Source organism: Zonotrichia albicollis, chromosome 2, assembly GCF_047830755.1.
Source record: "Zonotrichia albicollis isolate bZonAlb1 chromosome 2, bZonAlb1.hap1, whole genome shotgun sequence".
In the NCBI taxonomy this organism is placed as follows: domain Eukaryota; kingdom Metazoa; phylum Chordata; class Aves; order Passeriformes; family Passerellidae; genus Zonotrichia; species Zonotrichia albicollis.
Genome location: NC_133820.1, coordinates 111057037 through 111079728, shown reverse-complemented (window position 1 = coordinate 111079728; position 22692 = coordinate 111057037). Strand labels below are relative to the sequence as shown.

The window sequence follows — 22692 nt, the reverse complement described above, 5'->3', positions numbered from 1 at the left end:
AGAGTGTTCTTCTTGTACTGGTGTAAGGTATTTCTGTATCTCTTAGCCCAGGAGTAAAATGATATTTTCTGTAGCTGAGATGGTTGTGAATGACTATTCTGTAAGCAGGTGTGCTTTTTAGGATCATCTCTTGGTCTTTGATACCAGCTTTTCATAGTAGTAGAATATTCAATGGGATTAATCAGAGGGCTGTAGCACCATATGTAAACTGGTTTTCACCACAAGGTGGGGCAAAATAAATGCATTAAAGCAACTGGCTTAATCCAATTTGAAACCAGTAACTTCACCAAAACTCTGTGTGATGCACAAAGCATGTGGTCTTATGGTTCTCTTTTTCACCTGACTTCCATCAGTACTGCAAGTGGCTATGTGTGTGGTTATTGAAGCAGTCTCTTCACTTCAGGTTTCAGCTATCGTGCTTTACCAGTAAGCTGTGGGAATTTCTTACTACCTCCCCTCACCTTTTCTAGTCAGTTCCTCTTTCTAAGATTGGGTTTTTTTTCAGGTAACATTAGTTATTGTGTCCATTTTGCACTCATAATATCAGGTTTCTGGAGGAACTTGGAAAGCACATGTATGTTTCATGTGCTTATTATTCTACATTTGGAAGAGTAGAAGGACCACAACTCGTTTCATTGAATATACGTTATGAAAAATTGCATTTGAAATAAGCAAAGAAGCATTAGTCAGGCATGCAGTGGTTCTGATCATAGCTTTTTTCGTTATTGATGTAGATGATTGCCAATTGCTGTAAGTCTTTCAGGACTCTCTAAATGGCAAAACCCAGCTGTTATTTGCAAAGATGCTTTTCCATCCTAGTTACCAGCAGCTTCGCTTGCATGTACCACTAGGTAGCTAACCCTCTGTTGGACTTAAATTCTGTGGCCTCAGCTGTGTATTTTCTGTCCTTTTAGAAACTCTTTGCTACACTGACTTATAGGCTTAAACTGTCAAAATACTGGGGAAGTCATGATGTTCAGAATATGTTTGTAAATTAATAAATTGTGAACTTTGCTGGCCTGAACTCAGCAATTCCAAGCTCATCAGAATCTTAAGGCATGCAATTGCTGTAATTTAAATCTTGATGTAACTTAAAATAATCTTCAATGACACATTGGCTGCATTCTCCCACTGGTACAAAAAACTCTTCCTTAAGTAAGGGAAAAAGTTCCTGTCCTGAGACTGAGGCTGTTTCCAGTTGAAGCAGGACTGCCTTTTTTCCTAGTCCCTGTCTGTTCTTATTTAGCGAAGAATTTGTTTCCTTCCCCTGTGTAGTGGACATACTTAGTCATGTACTAGATGCTTTTACTCTATAAAGTGGACACACTGAAGACAAATGGAAGAAAGAAATAACTGTAAGATAAAATGCCCTATGTTTTGCCACAGCGCACTGATCACTTAAGACCATCTTTAAAACTTCTTGTGTGCCCCAAGTTTAACACATGAGCCATGTTTGGTGACTTTGCCCACTCCCAGTTTGTTTTGTTTAGTGCTTCATGTCATCTTAAGGAAATGTACTGTAAAAGAAGAGGTTAAGACAGTAGACATAGGAAAATGCTTTTAGAATCAAACAGATATATTGAACTTTTCTGAAACTTTGATTTGCCAAACTTACCTTGTTAAACTTTGCAAAAAATGGCAAATAATTTTTGTGTCAAGCTGTTGGTTTCCCCAAGATCCCATGATGCTGACCAAATGAGGCAAACTGGTGTCTCAGGGCAGAAGAAACGGCTTGTTGCTGGGTAGCTTGCAGAGCTGATATAATTTTTATGTGATTAACTTGAGTGCTGCCCATGACTACTTAAAATACTTGGTTTGGTTTAACTCTGTCTTGCTAAGTTGGATTTCTTATCATGGGTATTGATCAAGTAGGTCTTGTTCCTCTGCAGCCTAGCTCTTACCAATGCTACAAGTGAGGAATGAATTGTACAAAGCAGTGTAAAAGGCATAGGTCACGAATTAGATCCTAGACACTCTAATGCAGAAAGTCTTCCAATTAGGATTAAAAGATTATGCATGTCAGGCAGTATAGATATTGGGTACTACAGAATACTCAGAAGAAAGAAGTATCAAGTAGATGGCAAATTAGTGAACTTACTGGCCTTAAAACAAAGAGGCAAACTGCCTCCCCCTCAAACTCTTAAAACAAGAAAACCTCAATAAGTTAATTATTAAGTATTAATTAGCATACAGGATAAAGTGCACAAAAAGATAAAGCTCCTGGTTTTGAGGTGAGAGAAAATAAAAACTTGAAATACTGTTTTGGAAAGAAGTTAATGAAGTGCATGTCAGATGCGATGAAGAAAATGACAATTTCCAGTGTCATGCTATTGCCAAGGAATCAATGAATTTAATGTCGGGACGAAATAATCCTGTGTGTGTTGTAATCATGCCAACATCATCCAGACCTGTGCCCAGTGTGCGCCGAAAAATAGTTTTAAAACCAACAGAAGCAATTGAAAAATGCTTATGAAGTACAGAAAAACCAAGAAGCAGCTTTTTGGCCTCAAAACTTGATGCAGTAGGATTTAATGCTCATGTCTGGATGCTATATTGTGTTCATTTTCTGTAAAAAAGTATAAGGACCAGAGCAGCAAGAGATTTCTGGTATGCCTATGTTGAATGTAAGGTGAAGGTTGAATAAGCTGGGTTAAATTAGGTGGTGGTCATGAGTCTGTAAAAGGGCAAGCATAGATGGGCAAATTAGTTGAGACCTTTTGAACAACTGCCCATCTATCTTCCATGCTTCAGCCATCCTGTCTTTAATACTCAAGTATAGTTCACGCCATGATGTTGCTCTCACACTGTGGAAGTAGGTCTTGCTTTTGCATCTTAGGGGATTGATGGCTCCATTTTCCACACAAAGCATTGTCCTTACTATCTTTTTCAATTTGGCCTAAATAGAGCATAAGGTTTCTACTGAGTGAGTGTAGCAGCTTCTCTAATGTTCTCCCAGCTGCCTCTTGTGGCCTCCACCGCCACTGTGGGCAGAGAAAGTCGTTAAAAATCACACTCATGTGGTACAACGAATGGTCCTGGGATAAGAGGACTGCATATAGAAATTACACTTCCACAAAACAAAAAATTAAATAAACCAAAAAGAATGCCAAAACCCTGCTTTGGATAATCTGTTTTCCAAATTGAAAATGGTAAAACTGTTTTGCACTGTGAGAGATGAGATGTCAATACCTCCTTGTAATTATGGGTTCATTAACCAGATACTTCTTAATCCATGACTGAAACATCTAGAAAGGCCATAGAATAAGTATCTGGGCTTCTGCTTGTTTTGTTTCAGTTGTTGGGACAGAGTAGTCCTGTATGATAAACTATAGAAATGAGTATCCTAACAGCTGCTTTCAATTTTTCAGTATGTGGTTATTTAGTTACCTTGCAGTTGATGTGTCGTACAACAATCACAATTTATGAGAAGATATGACAATAGAAGCCTAAACATTTCTGATGTATAAAAAAACTAAACATGGAAACAGGTAGGACTGGGAATAAGTGTATTTTATGACACTGAGTAGTTTTGAATCGTTAACCTTTGGTGTCTAGTTGACAAATGTAAAACCAAATACTGCACAATGAACTCAAACTGACAAATCTCTGGTATCATTTGAGAAAGCAGGTGTTTAAAATTAGTCTGTCATGCTGCTTGAAGGCTTCTTTTTCTAAAAGTACAGTATTGAGTAGTCTTCTTTGGGTCTGGACATCTGGACAGCAACTTAGTTAAGAGTTCTTGTTTACTTACATATACCTTCACAAAGAGGTGGAGAAAAAAATTACACAGTTGCATACTTTGTTTTGAAGAAAAATCAAAGGAATAGAACATATCAAGCTTTTATTTCCAGCTGAAATTATTTGAGTCTAGAGTTTTGGCATGAAATGCTAATGATAGCTGCTAATTTAATTTATTTTACTATTGTGGAAATCTTGGGAAGGGAGGAATACAGCAAAAATTAGAACTTTCATGTATGTAAAATTCTAAATATAAATTTGGGTTTATACTTCTGCATTTTAGTAATGCTACAGAAGCTATTGAAGAAATCTCTACCAGTGATTTTGGGACTACAAGGCAGTAGAGTTCATGTTAAATCAGGAAAACCAAATTGTGGGTCAAATAACAAAGCTATGTTATGTCAAGTTCTCCATACTAGGTTTTAAAGGCTTTTTTTGCAGCAGATGAGACAATGCTTCATGTGTACATCAGCTCAGATATGCAAGCTTACTGCACAAAGCTCTAGCTGTTGCTGGTGTTGCAGAGCAGGGAATCAGATTTTGAAAGAAGCTGTATTAAAAATATTTCAGATCTAGAAGAGTGAGTGTGCAGCTTGGTAGAAAGTAACCTGCTATTGGCTTATTTTTGGTAGGGTTACTAACAAATCTCAGAGGGTGGTCATTCAGAGAAGCAAAGTAGAATAATTTGCTCTTGGTATCTGCCCAAACAATCCTTCAATTTCATAACAACTTGTATTCTTCAAGCATTTCTATGCATAGAACAGAAGATACGTTTTTGTAAGGTTATCCATTTAATAGTTGCCTTTTCTTTTAGTATAATTGAGCAAATGATAAACCAACTTGTTCAGACATGAACAGTGTTAGACTGAGCAGAAAACAGTCAAAAACTGATCCTGGCACTAAATGGGCTAAAGCTGAAAATATTTGTTATCTTTGGAAGGTATAGGTAGTTGGAGAACTTGCCAGGTATGGTACTTTGTTCTGTTCTCTTACAAGATGTGTCTGTGGGTCAGCTTCAATTTATTGGAAAGAAATTCCATGAACTAACTTTTTTCCTTCTGACACTGAAAGGCACAGAACTTGCAAGACTTATCTCTGCTTTGTGATTAGTGAGGGCTGATCCACTGAGGTGGATTCTGAAGCATTATGGTGAGTAGCAATGACCTTCCTTCAGAGGACTTCAGTAGCCAGATTAGAGCAAGAGACCAGGATTGTGGAACAGGCTGGTACACTACTGCAAACCTGTCCCTTAAAGAACTGGTGACACAAATGGGCCATTCTAAAACAGCCCAGCCATGGTTTGTATCTGAAGCACCAGGTAGTTTTTCTGACTTGGGCTGCAGCTGGTGGGTGGCTTGCACAGGGCCAAAACAGATTTGCTAAACCAAAAGGAAATTTTTTGCAAGTTTTTTAGTCTATAGCCCTCAGCAGTAGACTTGTCCATGAAGAGAACAACTTCCTTTTAGAAAGAAATGTGTTCCCCAAGTTTTTAAAATTTTGGGGTGAGCAGTGGCTTTATGAGGAGGTCACTTCCTTCCACATGCAAATTACTTTAGTCTTAGTATTGAGTTCCATGTAGGCAAAATATATATATAGGCAGAAAATTTATTTGAATATAAAACAATGAATTTTATTTTTATTGTATTTTGTTACTGAAATTTTATTTCCATATAGATTACTTTGTATATTAAAAACTTAGATAAATTTTATGTACAATTGCATATTTCTGTGCACTTATTAGATCCTTTATTCAGTGTGTGGTTGGCATATATAATAAAGATGCAGCTTGGAAGTAATTTCTATAATAGTGATCAAGAAAACTAAAACTCCTAATGTTAGAACACCGAAGTAGATTTCAAGTGACACAAACTAACAGTACAGGTAGTGTCAGCAGGCCAAAGCCTTGTAGAACTGTCATCTCTTGAGATATGCGTAGTCTTCTAGGATGTCTGATTAACATGAGCATTTGCAAGTGGATTAGATCTTGTTTAACTTAAGTAGTGACACTTTCAAAGATGTGGAATTCTTGTTTAAATCTCCTTTTTTTTCCCCCTCCTTAGTTGAACCTGTTGTGAGCTTAAAGAAAGGACCAAACCCTCTAATAGATGGTGCAAATGGGACAGTAGCAGCCACTTGTACAGCAGCCACTGGAAAACCTGCTGCGCACATTGACTGGGAAGGAGGCCTTGGTGAAATGGAATCCACCTCTACTTTGTTTCCAAATGAAACAGTGACAGTTGTAAGCCACTATGTGATTGTCCCGACACGATTTGCTAGAGGAAGACACATAACTTGTGTTGTGAGGCACCCCACCTTTGAAAAGGAGATGCGTTACCCTTATGTGTTGGACATACAGTGTAAGTATTCTCTGAGGTAATTACTCCTGGTAATTTTGTACCTTGCAACTTCCCCCTTAATTAGTGTTCCACAGGAAGGAGATGAGCTTCTGCTTCAGGAAAATGGAAACTGTATAGAAAAGCTGTGGTAAGAGGCAGGTCAGGCAGGAGTAAAAGCCTAGGGTCTCTGTATGGAAAATAAAGTAATGAAGTTAGAATACTGTTACATTTCTACTGTTTTGGATATTGAATCATGGATAAACATGAGAGTTGATCCAAAAGCTGTTTATAGTGTCTTACAATTTCAGCAGTATTAAAAAAGAATGCTAATGAAAATTCATGTATGAGATGCTAAGTTGAAAATAGGTCTTAAGTTACTTTCAGATTATTCACCAAGCTTTGTCCACTCTAACTAGCACAAGGAAACAAGAACATAATGATATAATTCAAACCTGCACCGGGCTTCTTTAAAAAATTTATGGCTTTTAAAAGACATGAGTACAAAACAAGGTGGCTTACAATGTTGCTTAGTTAAAACCAGTCAAGACATGTAAGCTTTAGGCATGTGGTCCCTTTTTGTTAGACAGTACATATGTGAACAAAACCAACTATTTTCGTGTTGGTCCTTTGGTGGCCCGTCTTGGCTGTGTGCTGCTTTAAAGTTCCTAGATCACAGAAGTCTGTCAGTTCAAGTAGAACAAATGTAGCAGCTGGGAAAAGTAGACTTGGCTTGGTTTTGATTTGACTAGAATTTGATTTTGGCTTGGTTTTGTTTGTTTGGTAAATAATCACTTATTTTGGCATAAAATAGTGATTAACACTGCTTTATTTTATTGGTCTTGAAATAAAGTTCTAGATTGGAGGGTCATTGATACAGAAATAAAACTGAAGAGGATTTGTATTGTCTCAAACAGTGACTAAAATAATTGTTTCCTGTTGAAACTGAAGTGAGGGGGCAAGTTGGTCTTCAATATTTTCATCTGAGATTAGTGTTAATGCATGTTTCAGAATTTCTAACAAGGTTGTATAGTAAGGTACGCAGCAGCAAGTGAGAAGCAGCATGTGCTCTTCAGTCTTCCCTAACACTTATTAGCTTTTGCAACTGCTTCTCCATTTTGGTTCTAGTTTATTCCAAATCATACTAGTTTGTCTGTTCCATGGCTTTTAAGTATTTTTCCAACGCCTCTCTGAAATCACCTCCTGGCTTTTTAGAGCCATAACATAATTCTACATTTTGATGTTAATGGATAATTTAATCTTTACAGTTGGCATCGGTGAACTTTTTGGTGATTTCTTAATTATCTGGTTTCTCCCAAGGTTGTTTCTGGTCCTTTGCTGTATCTTTTTAGTGAGAAGTAGTTCTAAGTTACCATTCCTCCTTCCCAAAAACATGAAACTGATTCTTTTTTTCTGAAGTCCTCTCACTTCTCAGGGTGCTGTGTGGTTGCTGAAAACACACTGGGAAAGTTGCACTGATTAAAACTTTTTGTTCACTGCTGCATATTAATGTTGTAGCTTGGAACTGTATCATGCTCTCTGTGTATTTTGGTGGTGGTCTTTAAATTAAAAACAAAAAGGCAACCAACAACTAAAGCACACACACAAAAAAAAACAAACCAGAAGAAAAGTACCTGTCTGTTCTAACAATCTTACACATTATTCGCTTTTAATGTAAAAATTGTGATTGTTCATACATGATTTTTTTTTTGTCAGATACCCCAGAAGTTTCAGTAACTGGATATGATGGAAACTGGTTCATTGGAAGAGGAAATGTTCAGCTCAAATGTAATGCTGACGCAAATCCATTGCCTATGGAATTCATGTGGACCAGGTAAATATTTATGAAAAGGGACTTGGCACATGATTCAAGGGGTATAATCACTTTGCTTACAGTAAATGCATGTTTTGAAAACAAAGAGTATGTGACTTATATTGGTCATATTGGTTTTATCCAGCTTTTGAAAAGGGGAGAACAACATGTGTGTTTGTATGAATACAGGTGATATCTTGTAAATTTATGTGCCTAAACAGTTTGTCATTACTCTCAGGGTAAAGTGTCTTTAGTTACTCAAGGTACACTGAGCTTTCTGTGTTGCAGCATGTAGAGCAAAGACCAATAACTCTAATAAGCATCCAACTATTATTTACATATGCCTCTAATGAAAAAATTTAAAAGCTTATGTATCATCCACATTTCATGAATCTGTGGACTAGCACCCCAGGCTTAGCTCAAAATCACTGTGATGAGAAATTTCAGCGCATAAAAATTCCTGTGTTTAAAAAAAGCCCCCAACAGCTATTCCATTTGCTTCTTCAGATGCACTAGGTTCTTAGTTCTCTCATTTGAATTTGAAACATACGTAAGAACTAATCAATACTAGAAGAAATGAACCTATTTAAATACATTTAAAGCCATTTGAGCTTCAGAGATGACTGCTAGACTTCCTAAACTTGAAATGGAAGAAACTTTTACAGGAAATCTAAATTTTCTGGAATAAACCTGGTATGCCTTTCTAAGCACCAACAAAACCCATCCAAAAATCTAGTACTAGTGAATAAGAAAGTTCATGTGTAGGGGGGAAATCCATGTAAAAGAAGGGTAGCTTGAGCTTGGAGAAGTGCTGTGTTGAACTGTGTACCGTTTGACTGGTATCAGATTACAATAGGTTGTAGAACTACCTTACCAACGAGATTTGTCGTTTGGAATCCAAGATGGCATTGTATTTACTGGGATAGTGAGATTTTCATGGTTAGTAATATTTTTAAATGTTGCATATATGAGAATTTTATTTGGATAGAGCTTTCAAACTTCTTGACTGTTTTTATAACATTTCTTGAAATAAGTACTTCTGGTACTATGAATTATGAAGTATGTGACTGATGACTTTTATCAGCAATTCTGGGCAATAATAACAGTAAAGGACTAGGGATCTTGTCCTTCAGAACTACATTTTCTGAAGATTGTATTTAGTGTTAACTGTGAAGTGTTTGTTTGTTTTGAGTACCTGTTTTAAAGTGATGGTTGCCTTTTTGTTCAATACTACTTTAAAAAAAATCACACTTTCTAAATGCTTTCAAGATATTGTCATCTAGTGTTCTAGTTTGAATATTGATTTAGGCCTGCTTGGCCGTTAATAGGTACTTAGAGAAATCAAAATGGATTTCAATGGCATGGAATTACACAGATGTTTAATGGACAGTTGGCAGCTCTGTTAGAATAGGTCCAGGGCCTTTGTCCTTTCCCCTTTTTCTCTTGCGTTTACGCAGTTGTTACTGCAATCTCAGACAGAATTGTACAGGGAAATGATAGATTTAGAAAAGTCAATTGATAAAAAATAATTATTCAGCCAGTTGTTTCCCCAGGTGTATTGCCAAGTACCACATTCCATTTCAGTGCTGTAATTTAGACAGAAGAGTGATGGGAGGTAAGAAAAGACAGTTCAGGAGAGGAGAAAGTGCTTGATTTCTTGCTCAGAAGTTCTAGTCAAATTGTCCTCCAAGTTAAGAATGTATGGACAGAAATATCTACTGGATGCAAATGAACAGGCAGCTAATCCTGACAGCAGAAGTGCTTCTTAGACTGTTAGTTTTCAGAGCTTGGGTTGTCTTGTTCATCCAAGTTCTTTTGAGATGTTGTTTTGCTTAGCTGTAGTAGTGTTGATTTTAGTCAGCTTGCTAGTTCCAGCAGATCTGACATTTAAAGGATTTTGCCCAGAAATTAAATACTGAGTAAACCTTCAGGTGTACACTGAGAATACTGAAGGGAAGCCCACTGGAAGTGTCAGAGCACAGTGAAAAATTCATTCTAGAGATTATTGGCAATATTATTTTCAACTCCTTCTGTTTAAACTAGTTGTAAATATACACATTTGAAATATAACTGTTCTTTTAGGTTGGATGGACAGTGGCCTGAAGGATTGTTGGCTGTTAACAATACTCTGCAATTCAGCAGCCCTTTGACTTATAACTACACTGGGACTTACATCTGTAAGGTGACTAATGCTCTTGGTCAGAAAAGTGATCAGAAGACTATCTACATATTAGGTAAGTTTTACTTCTTAGCAAAGACAGTATGTTAACTTGGAATATTTTTTTGTCAGTGATCAAATGAGCAAACTGAAGAGCCAGTTATTGCATGAAATATATGAAAAATATATGCTTTTTGTGTGAAAAGTCATTAAAAGTGAATTTAAAAGCTAAAGCACAATTTGGGATTAAACTGACTCTTGAATGGGAACGTATAGTGGAAATTCTTATGGTTAAGGTGCTTCTGAGATGATTATTTTCTCTTGGTAATTTAACTTTTTGTGCGGTGTTAACCTGTGTTTGACAAGACACATTAACTGCAATCAGTAGTACCTTGTCTTTAATAAATTGAGAAAACACATGTTAGTGGAAGGAGAACAATTATGTTTAGAAAAGCTAAAGATGTTCTTTTAGGGAAGTTAGAGTTATGTTCTGAATTGTGTCCATTTTATACCAGTTACTTGTGTCATTTTCTCAGGGTGCAGATACCCAGTAATCATCAAATTAAATACCTCATGCAGAACTCTTGCTGATCTACTTAGTACCATGTAGAGAATTTGTGCGTCTGTGTAGCACTACTGCTGCTGGAACACACATCCTTGCATCATTAACACAATGTAATTAATGTTTTACCGTGACACCCTTTTTGTGAAAGAGCACTATGACTTACAGTAAGCATGACTACTTCTATACACATGTGGAAAAGCTGTTCAGATTTCCATAAGGGATTAAGTAAGTTAGCTTGATGAATAAATGCTAATATTATAGGGATTTTGAAGGAAGATAATAGACATGAAAATCAGAACTTCATTATGTTGTATTGCTGCTTTCCAGTAAGTTCTTGACATTAGTTATTTCATTAAGTAAATTAAGTGTCAAAGCACATGTTGGCCCATTAGAGAATGCAGAGATGGTGGATACAAACATAGATGACTTCTTTGTTAAAACTTCATATGAACACTTAAGAGTTAAAATGAGAATGAGAATATAAGACTAAAACTGTAAGTACAAAATGTTTGAAACCACATCAGTCAGAATTCACTTTTGACAGTTCTCTGATCTTTAGAATGAATTATAATGTTGAAGTCAGTCACTGTAGGCCACTGTGGAAAGCTAGCAAGTTCTAATTAACTGTCTAGTCAATGAGCTAGTTAACTGAAAACGTCTAAATAGTTTGAGACAGTTGAATTACTTGTAAACTACTTAATACCTAGAATTTTATATAATTTAAAAGATTTCAAGTGCTGCCAATTGTTATGAAAGTTATTTCTGTGAGAGTTACTTTTGGATGTTTTGTTTCTAAGGCTGCTTCTAAGGAGAAGATTTCATGGCTGCATAGCAGTCTCAAAACAAGTACAAAAACTGGCACATTGTAAGAAGTATCAATTAAAAAAATTAGAAAATCATCATTAAATGGGGTGAAATGTTTGACTCAAATATAACTTTCAAATACACTTGCTCAAAAAATAACAGTGCAGTTTATAGCTCTGTTCTCAGCCTTATTCTAAGGAATGGGGAAAAGTTTTTTTCAAGTCCACTATTATTCAAGTTGTCAGTTCTGTAAATGTTATGTGATCTAAATAGACCTCATGCTTTTTACCGTGACTGTCATGCATGAAAATTAAAGGTTGTCATTCCAATTATGTTTTCAACTAACAGACTAAAACAGGCCAACCAGGAAATCCTAGATAATATTTTCTAAAATGAATCAAGTTTTTTTAAAACGCAGGGTAGGCATACAGGCTAGTTGGGCCGTGGTGATGGTTTATAATCTAGCCTAATGCAAATCTTACAGAGTTTAAAACAGCTCAGTGCAGAGATAGTTAAGCTGCAGCAGTTGGCGTTTGCTGTGAATTGATGGACGCTGTTTATGTGTGTGCTGCTTTTCAGCTGTGCTCAGCAACTTGGTTTTACTGTAGCAATTTAACTGCAATTAGCAAACCTTAGCTGTTTTCAGGGAGCAACAAAACTGAGCCTCACATATTGTGCAGTCATACAGTGTCGTGGTTCTGCCAGGTAGGTCTACCTGTAACAATAAAGTTTTTAGCTGTCAGTAAATTTCAGTCTTTAAAAGTGTTATGTTGATCATGCTGACAAAATTATTAAAAGCACTGTGTATAAACTTTTTGTATATAGGAGATTTGATAAAAAAAGGAGAGGTGAAGCAATTATTAGTGTAACACCTGTATTGTTTTCAGAAACAAATACTAAGTACGTTCTACTGTAACTCTTGAAAATAACTTTACAAAGTGATTGGTTCTTTAATTGAAATGCCCTTAAGTGATGCAGGATGGGCAAGTGACCATAATCAATTCACTTACCACCTGTGATATTTGACTTAACTCACCAGGTATCTATTAATAGTAAACATGGCAGTGATGTACTGTAGAGCAATAAGCTGAAATAATCAATTAGCTTATTTTTCTGTCTTTGCTCTTAGCCACTGCATAAAACTTGGCATAAAATGTGAACTGAAACTTGGAAGTTAACAGACAAAGCTGTATGATCTTTCAAATTTTAATTATGAAGCTGTCAAAAAGGATTTATGAAGTTAATGTTTCTGAACAGTCACCATGCTGTAGTTGTTAAGCTTTTTAACTGCTAGAAAAAAATACCTATTAAGTTGAAATGTATTGTAGGTTTGGAATATAGCTGAGCAAAAGATTGGTTTTGGTCCTGATATTCATTGTTAAAGTCAAAGCTATATTTTTAATAAGTTCTGTTGTGCTCCTAAATCTTGTTAATATTCTTGAAGTGAAATACAGAAATGAAAGAGAAGTAGTTGACAGGAACTAAATAGTATCTTCAGCTTCCAGCTTCAGGAGATTCTACATCATTATAGGAATAGAGAAATACTCAAATAGTTTTTGAAGTGTGGTACTTGTTTTTATATGGCATTTAAGGCGTAGTCATTTTTGCAATTTTTATTAATTCAGTGATTCAAAGCTAATTTATTAATTCAATAATTCAAAGCTAAACTTTTTCCATAGTTGTCCAGCAAAAGCAAGTCATGCTCCTAGTGGAGTTCAAGCATTGAAGTAAGTTTTCTAAAACATGCTGTCAGTTTGATATATAAAGCACTTCCTTGTACAATATTGATTTACTCAGTTTTCTTACACAAGGGATTGAATTTTGTTTTCTTGACTCTTTCACTTTCATACTGTTTAATGTGGCTTTCCCTTTCTCCCCTTGCAAGGGAGAGGTGACCTGTGAGGCTTGCATTAAGGTTGGAACATACTTCTTCTGTCATGACAGCCTTTGGAAGAGATTACTTTTGTTAAAAGTAAAGCCATCCTTTGTTAGGCAGCAATCCTAGAAAGGTGTATTTTGTAAGCACAGGGGTCACCTTCTTGTAGAGTGGACACTGTGAGGATTAACATAGCAGAGACTGATAGTTGGTTTTAGGTTTTGCTGCTTCATATATAAACCTCTGTTCTGACAGCACCTTGTGAATACGGGCACTCTCTTATTTTCTAAATTACATATTGGAGGGATGTTGACAAACTGCTCTTTAGCAAAGGGCTTTTGCTCCCTGGTCTAGTAGGCTTTGAATTTTCAGTGGTTTCCTGAATATTCTTCCATGCTGGAGGTTACAATAATAATAAGTTTCTCTTGTGTCCCAAAAAATACCAAAGTCTTATATGTGGTGCATGAAAATCCCAGCTAGAAACCACAAAAGCACACTGAACTTTGAAAGTGGATGATTGATGAGAGAAATTGTTGATAGCAATATTAGTATTATGCTGCCAAAATAAAGGTGGGGGAGCACACACTGAAAAGAATCCTAAGGAAAATGTTTAGCTCCAGTGTGAAACCTTTGTAGGCAAGACACTGTGGGGTGACTGTTATGCAGTATCCTCACTGACTACTTGACATTAGAGTAGCAGTGGCTGGAGAAAGAAAGAAAGAATCATAAATTTCCAAATCATTTGCTCTCAGACTTTGGGTCTTCCTCCATGGAAAGCTAACTTTCCTGCTGTCACAAAGGAGTTGCTACATAAGTTTTTCAGCAGTTGAAAAAGCTGATTTTTAAGACCTGACTGCACAGAATTATTATTCCATTTTTAAGTACTTAACATCTAAGGATCATTTAGCAAGAACAGCAAGTCAAGACACAGTAGTATGTATGTATCTGTGCAAACATACAAGTAATACATACACAGGCAGGTCCTTGCCACCCAGTAAAATGATGTATGCAAAGAGAGATCTTGTAATTTGTTCAAAGCCAACTCACTTGTGGATTAGATGCAATTGATAGCAGATCCTTGTCTTGTAGGAGGCAAAAAAAGGGGACATTTGCATCTTGAATGGTGTGGGATTGTTTTTTGCTAATAGAGAGAACTATTTCTGGCCACTCTGTTGTGGCTTTTGGAACCAGACAGACTTTGTCTGTTAACACACAGCAAATCTCCAAGGAACCTTTTTTTCCAAAACTTTGTAATATGACAAATTCTAACCCAAATAAATTATGACAGTATTGAATTATCTTACCTGTTGTAGAACTGGTCACTTTACCTCTCAAATACTTCATAGTAGGCTAAATCCAAAATGGTTTATGGTTTAAGAGTATTGTGTTCTGTTGTTGACTTTTTTTTTTAACAATGATAAGCTGATAATACCAAGACAGGATTTAAACCTAAAACTTTGAAGATAGTGATCTGCTTTTTAGGGATGATTCATCCATCTCTTTCTACTTTCTTCTCTCTGACATTTGGCTTATTGTTGGCTTTGAATTGGCAACAGAAGCAGAAGTGAGTCCCAGAAATTTGAAGGATGTGGTGTAGCAGGAGGATTGAAGCAGGGAGATGTAGTGTTTCGGATGCGAAACATGTTATGTTAGTTGGATGCTTTTACTAAACTTAATGGTAGAAACCCCCCTGCCCAAGATAAGTTGTTGGTGTTGTAAGAGCTGAGAAAACGATATCAAGAATAGTCATTTAGGGGAAAAATAAAAATATCAAGCTGACACTGTTGAAAGCTGGTACTGACTTTGATGGGAAACATCTAGAAAACGAGTGTGAAAACTAAGCAGTGCACTGGGACCATGGTCCTTTAATTTGAGGTAGTATCAGAGCTTCATTTGAAATCAAGAGCAAGTCTTTTATTGGCAGAAAACGGTGTCAAAGGCTTTAAAACCAACTAGGAAATGGAAGGAGACAATTTCCTTGCTATACTCATACCAGAAAATTGGGTTTTGCTTTGTTCAATTATGTCTCTTATTTTAATGGGGGTGGTAGATATGTAAGAGTAGAAAAATTTTGTTGGGGTCTTTGCTTGCCCTCATCATTACTGCAGGGTACATGTAATAAGGATTTGAACAGGCCCCAGAACATAGTAAGAAACAAAAACTGTAAACAAGATGTATTTAAACTAAACCCAGGTATTTTCCAGAATTTCTGATACTTTCAGCTCCCTGACCCACATGGATATTTTAATATGTTGTGCTTTGTGCAACAACAGAAGCCTACCTCAGTGAAAGAGACAAGAGCTGTTAAGCATTGGGTACGAAATACAGTGTTAAAGGAAGTCATCAGTAAGAAATTGTTGCTTTTGAATAAAGTGCCATATGAAACAAAATTTAAATTATGCCCTTAATGTTTTGTGGAAAGCATTAAGAAGTCAAACATTTATCAGTGATTATGTGAAATATTAAAGAACTTGTTGAAATGAAATAGTGTCATCTTTCATAGCTACAGATATGAGTGGCATTTTCTTCATTTGGAGATGACATCTGAGATGTTATTTGCAAGCAAAATATTATGACGTGGACATAAAACTTTGGCATTCCTCATCTTAAAGTTGTTCTCCATTTAGGAAACTTGCTTGGTACAGAAAGAAAACAAAATTAGCTTACATTTAGAAAGTTATGGGTGATGTCAGAAGTGAACTCACATATTCTTAGTAGCAATTGACCTTGTTTACAAGAAGGTACAGTTTTAATTTTGTCATTCTTCAACAATAAAAAGTACCAAAATAAATAAATCTTAGAGATATCATGGTTATGTATTGCAGGAATGCATATGAACAAATGCTTAATTGATCCTGTGTTTGCAATTGATTTAATATGTTAATTAGTGCTTGTTGGTAATGCAGCTGGACAGCCTGACAACTGGTGAATGAATGGGAAGTTTTGAAGGAAAAACTCTTTGTAAAACACTGAATTTCAAATGTATTAATAAGGTTGTAATTGCCACTGTGCTTATTTCATATATGCAATGGTAAAATTTGCCAGGATACAAATACTACATCCTTGTGATTGTGGAGGGATAAGACTTAGGACCTCAGTATCAGAGGCAAAACAATTACAATGCCAAATAATTAGAGCCACAGAACTATATATAGCCTGGAAGGATTTTACTGGTACTGTTTGAAATTGTGTTTTAAGGTCATAAATCTTGTGTCTTAAGCAAATACCTTTTCAAGGAGAAGAGATTTGAACTTGATGACCTAGGGATGTGTGGGACATAGAACCCTGGTAAACTTGGATTCTTTAATCTCTACTTCTTTGTTAAATTACCAAACTCACTTTAAGTTAATTTCTACTAAAATCATAATCTGAATTCCTCTTATTCATTTTGGTAGTGCATCTTTCTTGTTCAGTTTCCTATCTTCTGTCAAATTAATTCCATTTATGCATAGTTCCCTAACGAACCATCACTTCTCACATAGTTAAGGAATAAAATTATGCCCTTTGAAAAACTGTGTAAACCTTTACTTATGCTTAAAATGTTGCATTCAGCAGCAAGGTGTGTAGTAATCATGACAAATGTGAGAATTCTGTCTAGTATGAGAAAATTGTATGTCTGTCTCTGAGTGGTGAGATTAAAAATCATACTTATGGCTATTTAATTGTGATTTGTCAAATAACTGAAAGCTTGACAAAGATCTAGTTCTATCTGGTTTACTTTATGGTGGTAAATTTTGGGTACTTCTAATGTGGTGGTGGTGGTACTGCTTTCATGGCTCTTGCTTATGGGCATTTAACTAAATTACATGATATAATAGGCTGTCCATGCAATATTCTCTCTGAAAGGTTCAAGCTATAATAACATGTTTAGAATTAATTTTTTTATTTTAAAATAGTTAGCTTGTAATGGGCAAGGCAAAAAGTAACTTCTTTTCAGTGTGGCATAGAAATAAGTGGAGTTGTATATAATATTGTGGTTGATTGGTATGGTCTCCGTGTCATCAGCCCATCACTTGGAACCTTGCCTGCAATAGAGATGCATACGTTCCAATAGACCTAAAGAACAAAGGAAAAAGCTGCATGCTGGAGAAGCTTGGTATCTGGCGTCTCTTGTTTACATGCATAATCTGACATGAAATCAGTTTATATTTTATAATGCGGAATTAATATGGAAATTTCTTTGTGCATGAAGGATCAAATGGCTTATAGAAGGAATGCATAGATATAATTTTTGGTTCAAATGTTTCAATTTTTTAATGTTTTAAAAACCTGAAGGCTCCTTGCTCAACATAAATGTTAGAGATTAATACATGCCATTTTTAACTATGCTTTCACTAATCCCAAGGTGAGGCTGAGTAAGTTTTATTAATGAAACAAATGTTTTTTGAGAGAATAGCTTAAAATCAGTAGTTCATGTGACTGAGCACGCAACTCATGGTTTTTCATTCTTATATTCAGTGCCCTGAATTATTTCTAAAGGGGGTATTTAATGTGGAATAGTTGACACTGTGGCATAATGAATTAATTTGCTCCAGAATTCCCTATGGCTGGATGGAAGGTTAGAGGACTGCTTGAGTTTTTCCTCCTTGGAGGAAGTAAATAATGATGTTTAGTCAACATCTGAGTAGAAAAACTCCATCTCCTTATTTTGAGGAGGGTAAATTTTGTACCTGAAGGTTATTTTTATTTTGTTTGATCCTCATACTTGCTGTACTGCTGCAGCTTAACTCCAAACCATGTGTAAGGAAGCTAGTTCAAAGCTTGTGAGTAATTTAAGACTTACATAGTGCCATGAACTTGAGAATGAAAAACTATTCTTGTAGAACATACCCATCAACTTTGCTTTCTTATAAACCCTTAACTGATTTAGCTCGCATTGACATTCTGTGCCTTTTCTGTGTCTTGTCTACTTCTTTGCTCTTTCCATTAGATCCTCCTACTACTACCACTCGACTGCCCACGGTTCCCTGGCATCCTTCGACTGATGGCACCACAGGTTTAGCAACAGAACCTAGAATAATAAATTTCCCAACATCAACCTTGCCAACAAAGCAGGACGACACTTGGGGTATCGTTGTCGGTTGTGTGGTGGGTGGGGTTCTTTTGCTGTTACTTCTTGGTACTCTGGTTGGAGCCGTCTGCTATAAGAGAAGAAAGACGTTCCGTGGTGACTACTTTGCTAAGAGCTACATTCCACCATCAGATATGCAAAAAGAGTCCCAAATAGATGTTCTTCAGTCAGATGATATGGGTTCTTACCCTGGCAGTATAAAAAAAGAAACAAAGCACCCAATGAACTTAATATCTAAAGATTATTTAGAAGACCCTGGAAAACCTGAGTTGAACAATGTTGACAATACTAACAGGTACCAGGACCGTTATGAAAGACCAGTGGATTACCATGAAGGTGGAACATTTGGAATGGGTTTTATGCATGGTGAATTTTATGAGGAAGATGACTTTGTTTCTCACTTAGATGGCGCGGTAATATCTCGGAGGGAGTGGTATGTGTAGTAACCACTGAAAATTAACATGTACCTGTAGTTCACTTCATTGGCTGGTCACTTTCAGATTGTTTATACTTACACAAGAGGAGGAATAAACTTTTTGGAACTTTTTTTGAAGGTTTTTATATTGTGACTTGACACAATGGAAATACTGAATCTGGGGAAAATGTATTTGAGCTGCTTTTTTTTCCCAATGCTGTACTACTGTTTGAGTTTTAACACAGAATGCTTATATTGGTCTATGTCAGAGTTAAAAAAAAAAGACTAAATTGAAGTTGCCATTCAATATCGTTTAAGAATAAAAAATGGCTGTCTTGCCTCTCAGATTTAAAAATAAGTTTACCCAAGGCAATGATCAAATATAATCTTTGGGGGCTTTGAATTACTCCGATCTAGGTACCATCCACAGTAAACTTAATGCTTCTGTATAGCAAATATTTTACCAATTAAAATGAGTTACAGCAGAATTAAAGCTTTATTTTCTAGGGTTTTTTCTGCATAAAAATGAATACCTCTTAGCATTTTAATGAGCCTTCTTGTAACTATATACTTAAAAGTTAAGTCATTGCACTGAAACTAACTTATCAGCAACATTTTGAGGAGTAACTGTAAACAGGTCAAAGGCTTGTATTTGAATAAGATGAAAGGTTATTTTTTTAGTCATTGATTTCTAAAGCTTACTTTAGTGTCTGTAGATATACATACAGTGAGATGTTTTGTTAGGCCTGTAATTGGCAGGGTGTCAAAACTCATTAATGCATACAAGATGCTCTTTGCAACTTCACAGTGTGCAATTTTTGAGACCTGTTTTGGAGGCTTTGTTGGAATCTTACCATTGAATTTAAAAGCTGGTTAATTTGACGCAGCTAAGAAGAAAACACCCCTATAGATTCCAAAGCTGAAGGCTGATGTGAATATGCTTATTTTCCCAGGTGCCAAAAAGCATTAGAGTTTCTATGACCAGAAGTTAAAACAGCGGTTTTACGCTGCTTCCGACTGAGTAACAATGCCTGCTTTGAAGAGGGTAGCCAGAGTTTCAGATTATTAGTAGGGAAGTAGACACTTGCACTGCTACTTTAGGTATTGAAAGCGCACTCATTAGTGGTGCAACTAGAGTCTGTGAAACAGGAATTCAGTCTCTGTGCAGTCTCTGTACCGCAGTGGATTTGTTTTTCCTGCATATAATCCATACTGATTTTACATGTTCTTTAAAATGACATTGTATCTGGTATACATAGGAAATCTTGTCTGGAATGTGAAATAGTTCTCCTTTATTTTGAGCAGATTCATCAAACGAAATCTGCCGATTATATGAGGAGGAATGAAACAACTTTAGATGAATTCCAGAACAACAATGAATTCATAAGTAGAATATTAAATCTTTTGAAGTGCCATTTTTAAATGTTTAGCTTGAGGAAATTGAAGCTGATATGGCTCTATTAGTATTTGAAAACTGAAAAGGGAGAAGTCTGCTACCGTTGATGTGAAATAGGCTGCATAATTACAGCTGCTCCATGAGCATTGATGCTGGAAGTTCTTTTCTGTCCTCATGATGTTTGGTAGCTTACAGCATTTAGAGCTTCCCAAAAATAGTTATATTGAGTGTTGTAGACAATACACTGTGATTGCATATGACTGCATGTCTTTAAAAAAGATTAAGACAACAGCTTTATTTGAAATTCAAATGGAAAAGCATCCCTAAACAACTGAAGTTTAGGTTTGGATTAATGGAGTACTGATACGTGATTGACCAGTCTCAAAAACAATAGCAAGTGATATTGTGGTTATCTGTAGTTTGAGTGCAAACACAAGAAAAGGAGTGAAATTTCTAGCAGAGGGTTCTGATCCAAATTATCTCTGGAATAAAGAGATTATACCTCTCTTCAAAAAAAACTTGATATATCATCTTTAAAAGATGGTTTTACTTGGAAATAAACATAACCATAAACCAGTTTTCCACATGGGATATCTTGCTTTTGTCTCTGTGGATTTTTTGCTTTGATTTTTTAAATATATATATATTTAATTCCTATGGGTTGAGAAGTTGAAATGTTCTGGAGTTGAAGTTATTAATAGGGATAGGGCTTACGTGCGTTGCAATGTTTTGTACATTATGTCTACTGTAAAAAGAATTGATTGTACGTACAAATGGCTGTTGTGTGAATAAACTTTTTCTTACATTCTAGAACATAGGTAGTGTTCAAAAGTGTTGCACAGGTCTGTTCTTAAAAATTGGAGATGGAAAAGCACAATAAACCCAGAGGCTGGATAGAATGAACTAAAGTGTTTAAGCTGTTTGAGATGGGCTGTTTAGTATTCACCTAAGAGAGCATAAACTTATAAAACAAGTGTCTTCAGAAACTCTTTTAAGAAGATTAAGAGAATGATAAATGGGGGTATTTGCCATCCAAAACATTTGTTTTCAAGCACAGCTGATAAACTAACTAGACATTGCATACATCAAAATAGTCTTGTTTTTTCATTCTATTGTCTTTGTTTGCTTTAACCATATTTCTTGGAATTAATCAATTCTCATCTATTTCTTACCATCTGGTGGCTTAATTGCTTTGTAGCTAGCACCATACATGTTAGGTGCTCTCTGGCTTGTTCAGCTTGTCATGGTGGTCTGGGTTTATGATCATTCCACTGGTTAGACCAATGTTTTGCCAAAGCAATTCAAAAAACCAAATGAAGTGTGCCCTGTGATAATTGCATTTAAGTTCTTGTGTGACACTGTGCTGGGATGTTACTATTTTTCCTGATGTTCAGAAGTAAATGGGTGTTTGTCATCTCACCCAAAATCAGACTCAATGGGTGGGCTTTGATTGAAATTATAACACTTTCTGATGTCTTACTAGAAGAAAAGCCACCATGAAGTTAGGATGAAGCAGTCAAGGAACTCTTCTGATATAATCACAAGGCCAAAGCATCTTTGAGAATTCTACACCTTAGAATGTATATTAGTTAGTTGAGATTTTCGCACTTCAAGAAGAGGGCACCCAATGTAAACTAAACTCAAGCCAGTTTAAATGCAGTAGTTAGGTGACCCTTCCACTGATTCACGTGCCCATTCTTCAGGAAAAATTATGAATTATTCTTGTGTCATAGTTTAAGCCCAGCTTGCAGCTAAGCACAACACAACTGCTTGCTTTCCCCACCCCCATTTCTTCCCATCCTGGTGGAATCGGGAGGAGAATCAAAAGCAAAACTTGTAGGTTGAGATAGGAGCAGTTTAATTGAAAACAAAGTAAAATATAATAATAATAATAGTAATGGATAACAAAGTGGGGGAAACAAACAAGTGATGCACAATACCTTTTTCTGGGTAATTTCCCCAGTTTATATACTTGGCATGTTCTGTGGCGTGGAATATCCCTTTGTCCTCTTCAGGTGATCTGTCCCAACTATGCTCCCTCCTAGTTTTCTTTTGTGCAGCTCCTCACTGGCAGAGCATGAGAGAGGCACACACACAAAAAATAAAAGTCCTTGATTTAGGATAAACACGACTTAGCAAAAATCAAAACATGGTCAGTTATCAGCAGTATTCTCATGCTGAATCCAAACCACTGTACAATCTCCTGAGAAGAAATTAACCCTATTTCAGCCAAAGCCAGGACAGTTTATAGTGTCCAGGCTGGTATCTGATGGACATGTGGAGCTTATGCCAGGAAAACCGATATATAAACCAAGGGTGGTATGTTGCGTTCATCTTTGAAGAGCAAAGTAACTTCTGCAAGTTGTTACTCTAGGACTTTATTCCTTAACATTAAGGAAGTCACAAAAAAAAGCTTACTGCAGTTTTTTTCAAGTTACTTAAATATACTTTGTGAGTGTAATCCCAGGGGAATGTTCATGTCAGATCTTTGGTAAGCAGTGAGGGGACAGGAATTGTTTATTA

At 36.1% G+C, this 22692-nt stretch overlaps 1 protein-coding gene across 3 annotated transcripts in view; it reads left to right on the top strand.

The window, feature by feature from the left end:
- NECTIN3 (nectin cell adhesion molecule 3) overlaps positions 1 to 22692 on the top strand; it is a 67300-nt gene that overhangs the window by 25241 nt on the left and 19367 nt on the right. For 2 of the 3 annotated variants that reach the window (XM_074536030.1, XM_074536031.1), the window contains exons 3-6: positions 5799 to 6095; positions 7788 to 7905; positions 9967 to 10118; positions 18218 to 20978. In XM_074536030.1, the coding sequence (XP_074392131.1) occupies positions 5799 to 6095; positions 7788 to 7905; positions 9967 to 10118; positions 18218 to 18801 (1151 nt within the window). In that variant the 3' untranslated portion in view covers positions 18802 to 20978. Of the gene's footprint in view, positions 1 to 5798; positions 6096 to 7787; positions 7906 to 9966; positions 10119 to 18217; positions 20979 to 22692 lie in introns of those variants that run through there. The other variant, XM_014271026.3, reaches the window with a different exon arrangement.